This window comes from Penaeus chinensis, chromosome 32 (assembly GCF_019202785.1).
Source record: "Penaeus chinensis breed Huanghai No. 1 chromosome 32, ASM1920278v2, whole genome shotgun sequence".
Classification (NCBI taxonomy): Eukaryota; Metazoa; Arthropoda; class Malacostraca; order Decapoda; family Penaeidae; genus Penaeus; species Penaeus chinensis.
This window is the reverse complement of record NC_061850.1, coordinates 28,298,448-28,310,947: the sequence shown is the minus strand read 5'-3', so window position 1 is coordinate 28,310,947 and position 12,500 is coordinate 28,298,448. Positions and strand designations below refer to the sequence as shown.

General features: G+C 43.4%; 1 protein-coding gene across 5 annotated transcripts in view; it reads left to right on the top strand.

Annotated features, from left to right (window-relative positions):
• The window catches only part of LOC125042532, a 140,581-nt gene that overhangs the window by 113,513 nt on the left and 14,568 nt on the right, over window positions 1-12,500 (top strand). For 4 of the 5 annotated variants that reach the window (XM_047638194.1, XM_047638197.1, XM_047638198.1 and 1 more), the window contains exons 9-12: window positions 9,068-9,337; window positions 10,241-10,365; window positions 10,803-10,931; window positions 12,150-12,292. In XM_047638194.1, coding sequence (XP_047494150.1) covers window positions 9,068-9,337; window positions 10,241-10,365; window positions 10,803-10,931; window positions 12,150-12,292 — 667 coding nt within the window. The remainder of the gene's footprint in view (window positions 1-9,067; window positions 9,338-10,240; window positions 10,366-10,802; window positions 10,932-12,149; window positions 12,293-12,500) is intronic. The other variant, XM_047638199.1, reaches the window with a different exon arrangement.

The following is a 12,500-nucleotide window of genomic DNA, read 5'->3' as shown; positions in this document are numbered from 1 at the left end:
ATAAACGAGAAAAGAAGAAAGGAGGAAGAGGTGACGATTGAAAAAAAATGAAGATCACGATGCGCAGCAGAGACACAATCCCTTGCTCGTAGATCCGGGTCAAGTAACCATACCATGATACTTAAACGACGAGGGTGATAATTAAAAATATATAAACACATGAGTGAATGAAGAGATGGATAAACAAATAAATGGGAGAAAGAGTTTGAAAAAAAAATGTACAGATTGGGTTTTTTTTCGAATCCGAGACTAATTTCCCGCCTCGTATGCTCGATTTTTTTTCCCAGTCATCTTGAAAATTATCTTTGTCTCGTTCTCAGCTTTTATATGCTCTCTCTCTCTCTCTCTCTCTCTCTCTCTCTCTCTCTCTCTCTCTCTCTCTCTCTCTCTCTCTCTCTCTCTCTCTCTCTCTCTTTCTCTCTCTCTCTCAATCTCACTCCCTCTCTCCCTCTCCTCCTCCTTCTCCCTCTCCTCCTCCCTCTCCCTCTCCCTCCTCCTCCTCCCTCCCCCCTTCCCTTCTCTCTTCTTCCTTCTCTTCTCCTTCCTCCCTTCCTCCTTCTCTCTCCTTCCCTCCCTCCTCCCTCCCTCCCTCCCTCCCTCCCTCATCCCTGGAAAGCCCATGCCTCTGCATGACCTTTCGCCGATCCCGTTTCGTCATTCACTTTCCGTCCGTCAAGGCATTGCATGACATTAGGTTATGTCATGCGACGTATTGCGGTATTTTTTTGCTATATTGTGCATGACGAGGGATTGCAAGTTGACTTTGGGCGTGTGTTGTGTGTGTGTGTATGTGTGTGTGGTAAATATTCGTGTTTGTGTTTGTAAGTGTAAGTATTTTCTCGCGAATGATTAAAAAAAAATAATTACTATCCCTACATGAATCAACAACATCAAAAAAACATAAATTGATAGATACAAATTATAATCAAGAGAAGGGATCCAATCTCTTATACTCCACTGCAACTCGATCCCACTAGCGGCCTGTGGCAAAAAAATTGAAAAAAAAAATCGAAATCGACACGGAATGCGTCCGGAGCGATTCCCCCAGAAGGCCAAAGAACAACCTTGCAGAATGGAGTCATGCTGACTCGCCATGCGCAATAAACAGGCGCCCTGAATCACAACTTACGAACAATCACAAGAATCGACCAGCGTGCCTAAATACGCGGCTTTCAGAAGGGATACAAAACTCCGCATTCTGATGCTCATTTGGCGCGCGCGGGAAAGGAGAGGCTCGTTAAAAGACCTTGGTTTTGTGGTTATGATTTTTCTTGTTTATACGTCCTTTGGTTTTATTTATTGTTGTTGTAGCTTTTGTTATCCTTTTTTACGGTGTCACATATTCACTTCTTGTTGTTGTTGCTGTATTTTCATTTCTCTTTTTGCGATATGTGATTAATTTGTATCTTTATCTTCCTTTTTTAGAATTCCGCAAAGTTGCTCTATGCTTGTACCCCCTCATTTTATTTTTTATCTTCTCTCGTGGCGTTTCACCATTATGGTATGGTTTCATGACCCGGATCTAGAAGCATGCGTATTATACTTCTTTTTTTCCCTTTTTTATCTTTCTTTAATCGCCCCCCCCCCCCCCGTCCTCACACGTCTCTGACCTTTGACCTCGGCCGAAGCACAGGGCAGCCACGGGTCTTCTTGGCAACAGACGCTCGTTTGGTTGATCACCTTGCTGACCTCGGTGACCTGAGATGGCCTTCAGAATCTCCCGGCGGTCTTTGGGTCTTTTTGAGTGGTCTCTCCCCCCCTTCTCTCTCTGTCTATTCATCTATCTGCCTGTCTATTTATTTATATATCTACCTATTTATCCTTCCTTCTATTTGTCTATCCATCTATCTTCCTGCCTCACTCCATCTCTCTCTTTCTCTCTCTCTCTCTCTCTCTCTCTCTCTCTCTCTCTCTCTCTCTCTCTCTCTCTCTCTCTCTCTCTCTCTCTCTCTCTCTCTCTCTACATATCTATCTCTATCTCTCTCTATCTCTCTCTACCTCTCTCCCCTCCCTCCCTCCCTCCCTTCCCCCCGTCTCCCTCTCTCCCCTCACTCCACACTCTCCCTCTCTCCCTCCCGGTTCCCTCCCTCCCCTTCCCTTCCTCCCCCCCTTGTCTCCCCCCCCCCCCCTTGCGTCTCCCTCTCTTGCGCCGAAGCACCCTCCGCCCTCCTTACAAGGGATGGGATCATTTGTATCGCCAGACAGGTAATCACAGATGGAAATATAATGCTGTGTGTATAGTATACGTACACACATGAACGTGCGGTCAAGTACTCAAGGCACATTCAAAGCACAAACTAACACAACCACTCTCACGCGCATACGCATTGAAATAAACAATTGAGTACAATACATAGCACAAGTAATGACATGCCGACAGAACAGGGAAACTTACACGTAAACCAGGCTGTGTACATGTGTGTTTACATATTTGCGTTTGTTACTATTCCCTTCGGTACACAGGACGAACAAATAGAAACAAACATCAAATATGAACACAGCACACGCGTTCCATCAACATATAACAAGCTGCTTACAGATCAATCGACCGCCACTTAGTTACAAAGCACAAAGACAAACAATGATACACAACACATATAAACACTACACACTCACACAAACACACAGCGGAAATCCCTCACACACGCCCCACTCGCAGATAACGACAAACCGGCTACAAATCAGCTGACCGCCACCTTTCCATGCGCATTTCGTTCTTCATTTTTTTCGCTCTTCCGCCAGACTAAAGAAAACCCGGATGTTGTCGCTCAGCAGGTACGCATTGCCAGTACATGCGATGATGTCACACCTCCTTTTAAAAGCTTAACGTGGGCGCCGCCTCTCTCTCGGTCCATTCTTATGTAACCCTGAATTTACGATGCTTGAAAAGCGTAAGGGACTCTAGACAGAGGGAATGGTACGAAACATTACCTGTGTAGATAGACTCTCTTATATAAAACCGGAATTAGTGGTGTCTGACAGGTAGATACTGTAGAATGGTGAGATGGAGTACGAATGATTAAACACGTTTCCGCAGGCGCTCTTATGAAAGCCGGATTTAAGGATGCTTGTGAAGTCGTAGATGCTGTAGATCGAGAGTGAGAATGTAGTAATATCCTAGTAAGTAAATACTCCTTAACTAACTGGAAATGGAGATTTCGGGAATGCTTATAATCTGTAAATTGTGAGTGGGAATTACAAATCATTGCATACATGCCCGTAATTGCTCTTATATAACCCGGAATTAATGATGCTGGGGATTGCGTAGAGACTGGTGATTGTAAAAGAGAAATTTTGCCTTCGTACATGCAGAAACACTTATGTCAACCGGAATTAGTTAATGTTTGCGAATACGGAGGGACCGTAGATGGTAAGTGAGAAGTTAGGAGAAAGGTATGGGCAGTAGGGTCACGGAAAGAGGTAAGAATTTATCAGTCTTAGTTTAAATATACTCAGGAAATTTTGTACTCAGTAAAACATGATTAGTTTCGAAGGAATTCATTGATATAGATTAATTTTAGGATAGCTATTTTAATTTTACTTACCATTTTCCATTGGTGATCCATGAAAGCTTATAAACTTCCTAAAACATTATATGATACTAGAAATGGTAACTAGCAAACATAAATAAATAAATAGATAATGATAATGATGATGATAATAGTAATAATAACAATATAATAATGATAATAATAATAATTATTATTATTATTACTAATATATAAATAATGAACTGAAATGAATTAATATATATAGAAAGAATCTTAGCTGTAAAAATACATAGAGAAAGAAGCGACGAAAAATATTTTTCTATCAACCGAATTCATTCATAATTCATTCATGTCAACTGACAGCTAACTTCAAAATTACCACTTTTATCACGTCCTTTATAAACCGAACCAAAGAAAGAATTGAGAGAGAGAGAGAGAAAGAAAGGGAGAGAGAGAGAGAGAGAGAGAGAGAGAGAGAGAGAGAGAGAGAGAGAGAGAGAGAGAGAGAGAGAGAGAGAGAGAGAGAGAGAGGGGGGGGGGGGGGGGAGAGAAAGAGAGTGAGAGGGAGGGAGACAAAGAAAGAGATGGAGAGAGAGAGAGAGAGAGAGAGAGAGAGAGGGAGAAAGAGAGAGAGAGAATGAAAGAGAGAGAAAGAGAAGGAGAGAGAGAGGAAAAAAAAGAAAGAGAAAGAGAAATAGACAAAAAGAGAAAGAAATAACGAAAAGGAAATTCAAAGAAAACTCACCTCGCTATTCGGACAACGCAAACACCGGAGTGCGAATAGGGCGCACCTGCCGACGGCTCCCACAGCGACGCCTCGAATAGCTGGCCGGCGTAAACAAGCGAGTCCGGGAGAGCGGCCACCAGGAGAGGTCTTCATCGTCTTCGTCGTCTTCGTCGTCATCGTCGTCATCGTCTTCATCGGTGGCGTGATTCCCTCCTTTTCTTGTTCTTCTTCTTTTTCTTCTTTTTTTCTGTTTCTTCTTCTTCTTCTTCTTCTTCTTCTTCTTCTTCTTCTTCTCTTCTTCTTCTCTTCTTCTTTTTCTTCTTTTTCCTTTTCTTTTTTTTCTTCTTCTTTTCTTTATCTTTTTCTTTGTACTTTTCTTTCTTTTTCTTTCTTCTTTTCCTTTCTTCCTTTTCTTTCTTCTTTTTCTTTCTTTCTTTTTCATCTTCTTCTTCTTCTCCTCTTCTTCTCTTCTTCTTCTTCTTCTTCTTTTTCTTTTTCTTTTTCCTTTTTTTTCATCTTCTTCTTCGTCTTCGTCTTCATCTCTTCTTCTCCTTCTTCTTCTTCTTCTTCTTCTTCTTCCTCTTCTTCTCTTCTTCTTCTTCTTCTTCTTCTTCCTCTTTTTCTTCTCTTCTTCTTCTTCTTCCTCTTTTTAGCTATTTTATTTTGTTAGTGTTTTACTTTGTTTTCAAAGGAAGGGAAGAGAGAAAAAGAAAGGAGGAAAAGAAGGAGAGAGTGAAGGAATAAAGAAGGAGAGAGGGAGGGGAAAGGAGTGAGAGAATGAAAGGAAAGAAACGGGAGAATGAAGGTAGGGAGATAAATAATGAGGGAAGGGAGTAAGAGAGTGAAAGGAAAGAAGAGGGAGTGAGGGAAGGAAGAGAGAGAACGAAGGGAAAAAACGAAGGGAAGGGAGAGGAAGAATGAGGGAAGGAAGGGAGAGAACGAAGGGCAGGGAGAGGGATAATGAGGGAAGGGAGAAGGAGAAGGAGTGAAGGAGGATAGCACCGTCCAGACGTGACTCAGGGCGACGAGGACTCACGACTCAGCCGGTTACTCGTGAGTGAGTCGTGAGTCGCAATCCTTTGTTGAGGCGATGAAGAATTTACTCAGAGCAGAGGTGATCTTTTTAAGGATTTTTTTGTTTATTCTGTTATGGACGTTGACCGCAGACCGTCGACTGTCTCCAGAACGTTGTTTTTTTATCATTATTTTAGTTATTTTCATTTAATTTATCCATCATCATCATTATAATTATTATTATTATTATAAGTAGTAGTAGTAGTGATAGTAGTAGTAATATATTCTTTGTGTGTTTGTATGTTGTATGTGTGTGTGTGTGTTTAATGCGTGGTTTGCATGCATATGTCAGTATGTGTGTATGCAATTGAGTACAGTTAGTATATGCATAGTATATTTGTAGGAGACAGAAATTGTTTGTTTTATGCCTTACCTATTATAGATAAAGTCAGTGCATGGCCTTTGGCGCGATAAGATATGTTAATTTGTTTGCGTGGTTTAGCAAGGTTATCTGTCCTGTAGTTTATGTGAATGTTGTTTTTAGTATGGTTTTAAGGCTCCCTCTCTCTATCTCTCTGTCCTTCTATGTATCTATCTTTCTTTGTATCCTTCCCTCTATCTCTCTGTCCTTCTATGTATCTATCTTTCTCTGTATCCGCCTCTCTCTATCTCTCTCTCTCTCTCTCTCTCTCTCTCTCTCTCTCTCTCTCTCTCTCTCTCTCTCTCTCTCTCTCTCTCTCTAAATATCTCTCTCTCTCTCTAAATCTCTCTCTAAATCTCTCTCTCTAAATCTCTTAATCTCTAAACCTCTCTCTAAATATCTCCCTCACCCGCCCCTCTCTCTCTCTCTTTCTTCCTCTTTCTCTTTCTCCCTCCCTCCCTCCCTCCCTCCTTCCCTCCCTCCCTCCTTCCCTCCCTCCCTCCTTCCCTCCCTCCCTCCCTCCCTCCCTCCCTCCCTCCCTCCCTCCCTCCCTCCCTCCCTCCCTCCCTCCCTCCCTCCCTCCCTCCTTCTCCCTACACATCCCTCCTCCTCTCCCCTCCGCACCCCCTCTACCTCTCTTACCCTCGTGTGTTTAGTACAAGAATCAGATGATTTCCAGACGAGAATGTCTCTGGAAGTTTACTGGAAAGGCGATTAAGATCTCGCGAGGGATTCCCTGCAACTCGAAAGGCTGCAGACTAGCCGTCAAGTGGCCGGAGGGTCAGATGAGGTCAGGCGCAGAGGCAAGGCCAGTCAAGGTGGAGGTGGAGGTGGAAGTGCGGGTGGGGGAGGAGGTGGCGGTTGAGAAGAGGGAGAGAAGAGGTGGAGGAGGAGGGAGGGGGAGGAGGAGGAGAAAGAGAAAGAGGAGGAGGCGGTGGACGAGGAGGAGGAAAAGAGGAAGAAGGTAAAGGAGGGGGAGGAAGTGGTGGCTGGAGGGAGGCAAGAGGAGGAGGAGAAGGAAGAGGAATAGGGTGAAGAGCACCTTCAGGGGCAGGGAGATGAGGAGGAGGAGGAGCTGGCAGCGTGTGGCCTTGAGAAGGTTACTAGAGTACTAAGAGATAAGGATAAGTCCGATATGCGAAGCCGAGCCTCGCCCGGGCTATGCCCAAGAGGGGAGCCCGGCCTGTGTCGATTAATGCCGACTCGCTAACGTGTGTCCGCTGGTGCTGACTCGGCTTAGTCCTTACCCGCCGTGGTGCCCAGCCACAGCAGTGACCTCCAGGCGACAATTGCAACTTCTCGCGCCTGGGCGGGGCGCGAACCGCCGACCCCTTGGATGAAAGGCCGACACGTTACCCCTGTACTAGCCCGGAAGTACTAAGAGAGGTTAACATAGGTCATATATGTGTCCTCGTGCAAGGGATGGGTTGGCAGGTGTCACCACGTGGATAAATTTGTTTGATATGTGGAGATTAAGATGCCAGCTCTACTCTGTCTCTCTTTCTTTATCTCTCTTATTTGTCGGATCTCTCTCTCTCTCTCTCTCTCTCTCTCTCTCTCTCTCTCTCTCTCTCTCTCTCTCTCTCTCTCTCTCTCTCTCTCTCTCCCCTCCCTCCCTCCCTCCCTCGAAAAGTACAGTAGAAACCACAGTAAGAATAAATACACTTAAAACAAAGAAAAAGAAACCGAAATGATACGGAAAAGAAACAGAGACAAATAAGAAGAAAATAAACACTCAGAAGAAGAAAAATGGACCAGAGATGCAAAGAAACAAACCACCCAAGACCAAACAGATTCAAAAGCAAAAAAATTCTCACTACGATCACCTTATGACGTAAAACCTCATTCCGAAAACCTTACCACGAAAAACTCATAATTAAGACGAAAAACTCTACGAAAATCTCATATCCAAAACTTCAGTACGAAAACCTTATACCCTCTTTACGAAATTCTTCTTATGAAAACCTTATTCATAACTTCTTTACGAAAACTTATTTCCATAACCTGAAAACCTGTCTCACTCAAATAAAATATTTTATCTTTTCTCTTTGTCTTCTTTATGTTTATTTATGTTTGTGTTTTATATCTGTATGAGATTTTACAGCTGATGTTAGAAAAAATAAATGTATACCGTGAAGATTTATTAGCGAAATATCATTAATATCTATCTTCTTTTTCTACTTTCATCAACTTTTGCTAAACGTATCCAGATTTCCTCAGTTTAAAACCTACATAAATAATAAAGGCAGAGATATAGGTAGAACAATCACATATTATTAACATTTAGAAAACAAATCATTCAAATATTCCTGGTCTTCATTATATTGATGACGTCATTTCCGCCCGTGACACCGTAAGAACACGGACGGACGAACAGGAAGACAAAAAAAGGTAAAAAAAAAAAAAAAAAAAACATAATAATGCAAAAAAGAATAAGTGAAAAGACAAAAAAAAAAAAAAAAAAAAAAAAAAAAAACACTGTTAGTCTTTTCCCTGTTCTTGTGGCTTCCCTTGACCTGGCCTGAGGAAAGAGGACGGCGGAGGAAGGTCACGCGTTGACCTCCGGCTGATAGGAGGTGGCGCGTCTTATTGGGACATGCGATAAGTGTTATTATTGCTGTTGTTTTGTTGTTTTATTGAAGGGTATGGGAGTTGTCCCTTTTTTTGCGAGTGTTTTTTTTTTATATGCAAGTGTTTTTGTGTGTGTGTTTTGTGTTTGTTTTTGTATTTGTGTATGTCTGTTTTTTTGTTTGTTTTCCGGTGTGTGTTTTGAGGTATATTTTTACTTGTGTGTGTTTGTTGGCGTTTTTGTGCATGTCTGTGTATGTGTTTAGTTAAGGGTATATGAGTCGTCGTTTGGTTTGTGCTTGTTTTGTGGTTTTGGGTGTGTTTGCTTGTTTAGAATGTATGATTTTTACTTTTGGTTTCTGTTTTCTTCGTGTTTCAGTTTTCTGTATACGCTTGTTGGTTTATGCGTGTTTGTGTTGTATATATATATACATATATATATATATATATATATATACACATAGCTATACTATATGTGTAGTGTTATAGAGATCATTTTAAAATTTTCTTGTTTAAACATCAATGTTTATGAATATTTATACTGATGTCACATGTTACATTTCTTACAGGAGACTTCCACATTAGTCATCGCATCACACGCTCATGATTTGAACCTCATGACTATAATAGTGATCTTCATGACATATATATCAACTCTTGTCGCTCTGTATTCTCCCTGCAAGCATGATTTATTCTTATTTACCAGAATTATTTATCATTATTCCGTACCAGCTTCTTGAGCCCACTGTCATGAATAACCAAGTTCCTCACCTTCTGTCCCGCCCACCCTCTCTCGCTCCGCCCTCCTCGCCCGCCCACTGACACCCCCCCTCCCTCCCCCCCCAGGCTGTTACGATGGTAATGGCTCTTCTTACTCGGGCGCCGCCGCCGTCACCCTCTCGGGCCGCCCCTGCCTCTCGTGGGACGACCCCGCCATCAACTCCCTGCAGGGGCGGGCGGCGCGGGCGAGGAACTTTGACCTGGGCCTCCTTGGCGCCCACAATTTCTGCAGGAACCCCGACGGAGCCCATTCGCCCTGGTGCTTCGTCGGGCCCGAGGCGGCCGAGCCCTGCGACGTGCCCGCCTGCGACGCCGGCAGGAGTGTCCCCGCGACCGGTAAAGATCTCGTCGCGCAGGGCGCCCCGCTGCCCCCGCGCGCCCGTCCTGGAGTCGCTCCCCGCCGCCCGTGCGACGCGGGAGGGAAACGGGCCCATTTGGTTTCGGTTTCGCTGATATTTCAATTGTCTTTTGCACATTTCACGCAATGCACCACAAAGTAACAAATTTTCACTTGAAAAGCAGAATTACTATTTTTTACATCAAAGGAAGTTAAATAGAATAAGGCGTGTCAGTAACAAGATTTATTTCATTCCGAAATGATAATTTTGCAAGGAAACACAAGCGCAAAATGCTTAATTCCTGCTGCGAAATCGCCTTGACTCTCTTTAAAAAACTGAATCTCCCACAATTTTCAATTTTTCTCATTATCTCTCTAGTGAAGCTTCACCTAACGCCTCTATGTCATCATTTTGTGCTAATATTGTTTGGCTTTTACATTCTGCAACCCATTTGCTCTCACCTTCCTCAGACCACGTACGATTTTCTTATTTGATAGACTGAACGACAATCACATATTATCAGCATTTAAAAAAAAATATCATACAAATATTTCTAGTCCTCTTTAATGACTCTCTTCTTAGTCTCCATTGTAATGATTCTTTCCCCTGCAACAACATTGCAACTTTACCAACAATTCCGTTTTCCAGAATTGTGTTCTTATTAGCTAATACTTTCATACAGCGAGGACGTTGATTATTATTTTTTTTTTTCTCACTTATTTTGAACTGTCTAATATATACTTGGACAATGCAGACTTTCATGAAATATACTAACTATTTTTCATTTATCTTATATATTACATTATATATCATATATCACTATTTTGTTATTGTTATTATCATCCTCATTATTTATTATTTACGTACCTGTTTCCTTACTAAATAACTGACCACTTTACAGAAACGACTCAAAGATCCTCAACTCTCCTTCGTCCCCTCAACTCAGCTACACGACCCGCTACCTTCACCACGACCCCTTCCAGCTCGCCTACGACCGCCAGGGCCACGACCACTACGACGACTAAGGTATGTGCGTCCATTGAAAAGGAGTCGGAACTCGTGAATGAAGCTTCGAAACAGTCCGAACCTGTAGAGTAATGGCTGCGTTCAATTCGGCGTTCGAGACAGGCTTCGAAATGTTTTTTTTTTTTCTTTAAGGGGGGGTTATACTGAGGCTGGACCTGCTATGATGTACCCCCCCCCCCCCTTCTTTAACTTATTTCTGGGTTGTATTGTGAAGATATTCTTTGGGAACGGGAATTCTCCTCATTATCTCTCTTCCATTGTTTCTCTCTCCTGCATTATCTCTCTCTCTCTCTCTCTCTCTCTCAATCTTCTCTTTCTTCCCTCTCTTCCTCCTGCCTTCCCTCTATTCCTTCCTACCCCCTCCCTCCCTCCCTCCTTCCCTCCCTCCCTCCCTCCCTCCCTTCCTCACTCACTCACCGTCCCCTCTGACCCCTCAGATCCGGTGCCAGCCTGGAGAGCACACCTGCGAGAACGCCGGTGGGTGTGTCCCCTCGGAGCAGGTGTGCGACGGGGAGCGGCAGTGTCCGAGAGGCGACGATGAACACCTGTGTAAACGTTTCTTACAGGTACGTTTTTTTTTTTTGTGTTGTTTTTTGGTTGCTTTTTGCTTTGGTGTTTTTGCTTGTTTGTTTGTTTTGTTTGTTTGTATGTTTTTATGTTTGGGTGTTTAGTTGTTTTTTGTTTAGGTCTTTTGTTGTTGGTATTTCTTTGCTGATATTTGAACATTTAATCCATGATGTGAATGTTTCACGAAGAACAAATGTTATCTATCTCCATTTTCTGCTTTTATCATTTTTTTCCCTAAACTTATCTAGACTAGGCAATTACGAATTAAAGGTCTAGATAAATGTAACCATAGGATTCAGTAGTTTCTTTGAATGGCGGTTACGCTACCTAACACTTTTCTTTCAATTGTTTATTACCCTTTCTTGTCTCATGTTTCTCTGTCTTCTTAAACCTTTTCTATCTTCTTCGGAAAGTCATCTGTTCTTGCTTTCCATCTTTTAATTCTTCTTTAAATTTTTCTTCCTCTCCGTCAATTGATTCTCCATCTTCGTTTCCCTTCTTCTTCTTCCTTATCCTCTTCATCTTCGGTATCTCGAATATTCCCCCTTCTCCGTCTCATTAAGGGTTTCTTCTGTTTCTTAATCTTCCCTAATTCTTCTTTTTCTTCTTCTTCTGGAAATCGAATATTCCACCTTTATTAAACGTTTTCCATTTTCTTCTTCCTTCCTCCTCCTTCTCCTCCTTACCCCTCCTCTTCCTCCTCCTTCTCCTCTTACCCCTCCTCCTCCTCCTTCTCCTCCTCCTTCTCCTCCTACCCCTCCTCCTCCTCCTTCTCCTCCTCCTTCTCCTACCCCTCCTCCTCCTCCTCCTCCTCCTACTCCTCCTTGTCTTCCCCTTCCTCCACCACCTCCTCCTCCTCCTCCTCCTCCTCCTCCTCCTCCTCCTCTTCCTTCTCCTCCTCCTCCTCCTCCTCCTCCTCCTCCTCCTCCTCCTCCTCCTCCTCCTCCTCCCCCTCCACCTCCTCCTCCTCCTCCTCTTCCTTCTCCTCCTCCTCCTCCTCCTCCTCCTCCTCCTCCTCCTCCTCTTCCTTCTCCTCCTCCTCCTCCTCCTCCTCCTCCTCCTCCTCCTCCTCCTCCTCCTCCTCCTCCTCCTCCTCCTCCCCCTCCACCTCCTCCTCCTCCTCCTCCTCCTCCTCCTCCTCCTCCTCTTATTCCTTCTCCTTTTTCTCTTCCTGCTCCATCTGACTAAACCTTTTCTTCTTCTTTCACCTTCTCCAGGAGTTCGAGGCAAGATTCGGGAAGACGTTGCTGGAGCGAGTGGTGCTGACGGTGCTGCCACGGGCGGAGGTGGGCGTCTGTGCCAAGAAGTGCATCGACAACAAGCTCTGTCGCGGGTTCATTTACGACGAGATTTCGAAGCAGTAAGTGAAGCGTTGGATTCTCTTCTTCTTTTTTTCTTATTTTATTTTATTGAGATCGTTTGGCATTTATTTGTTTGTTTGTTTGTGTGCTAAGAAATTTATTTATATATTCCTTTGTTTGTTTGTCTGTTATGTGCCAAGAAGTGCATCGAATTTTAGAATAGGTTTCGTGGACTTGTCTCTATCAGCAACTCAAACCCCCTTCGTC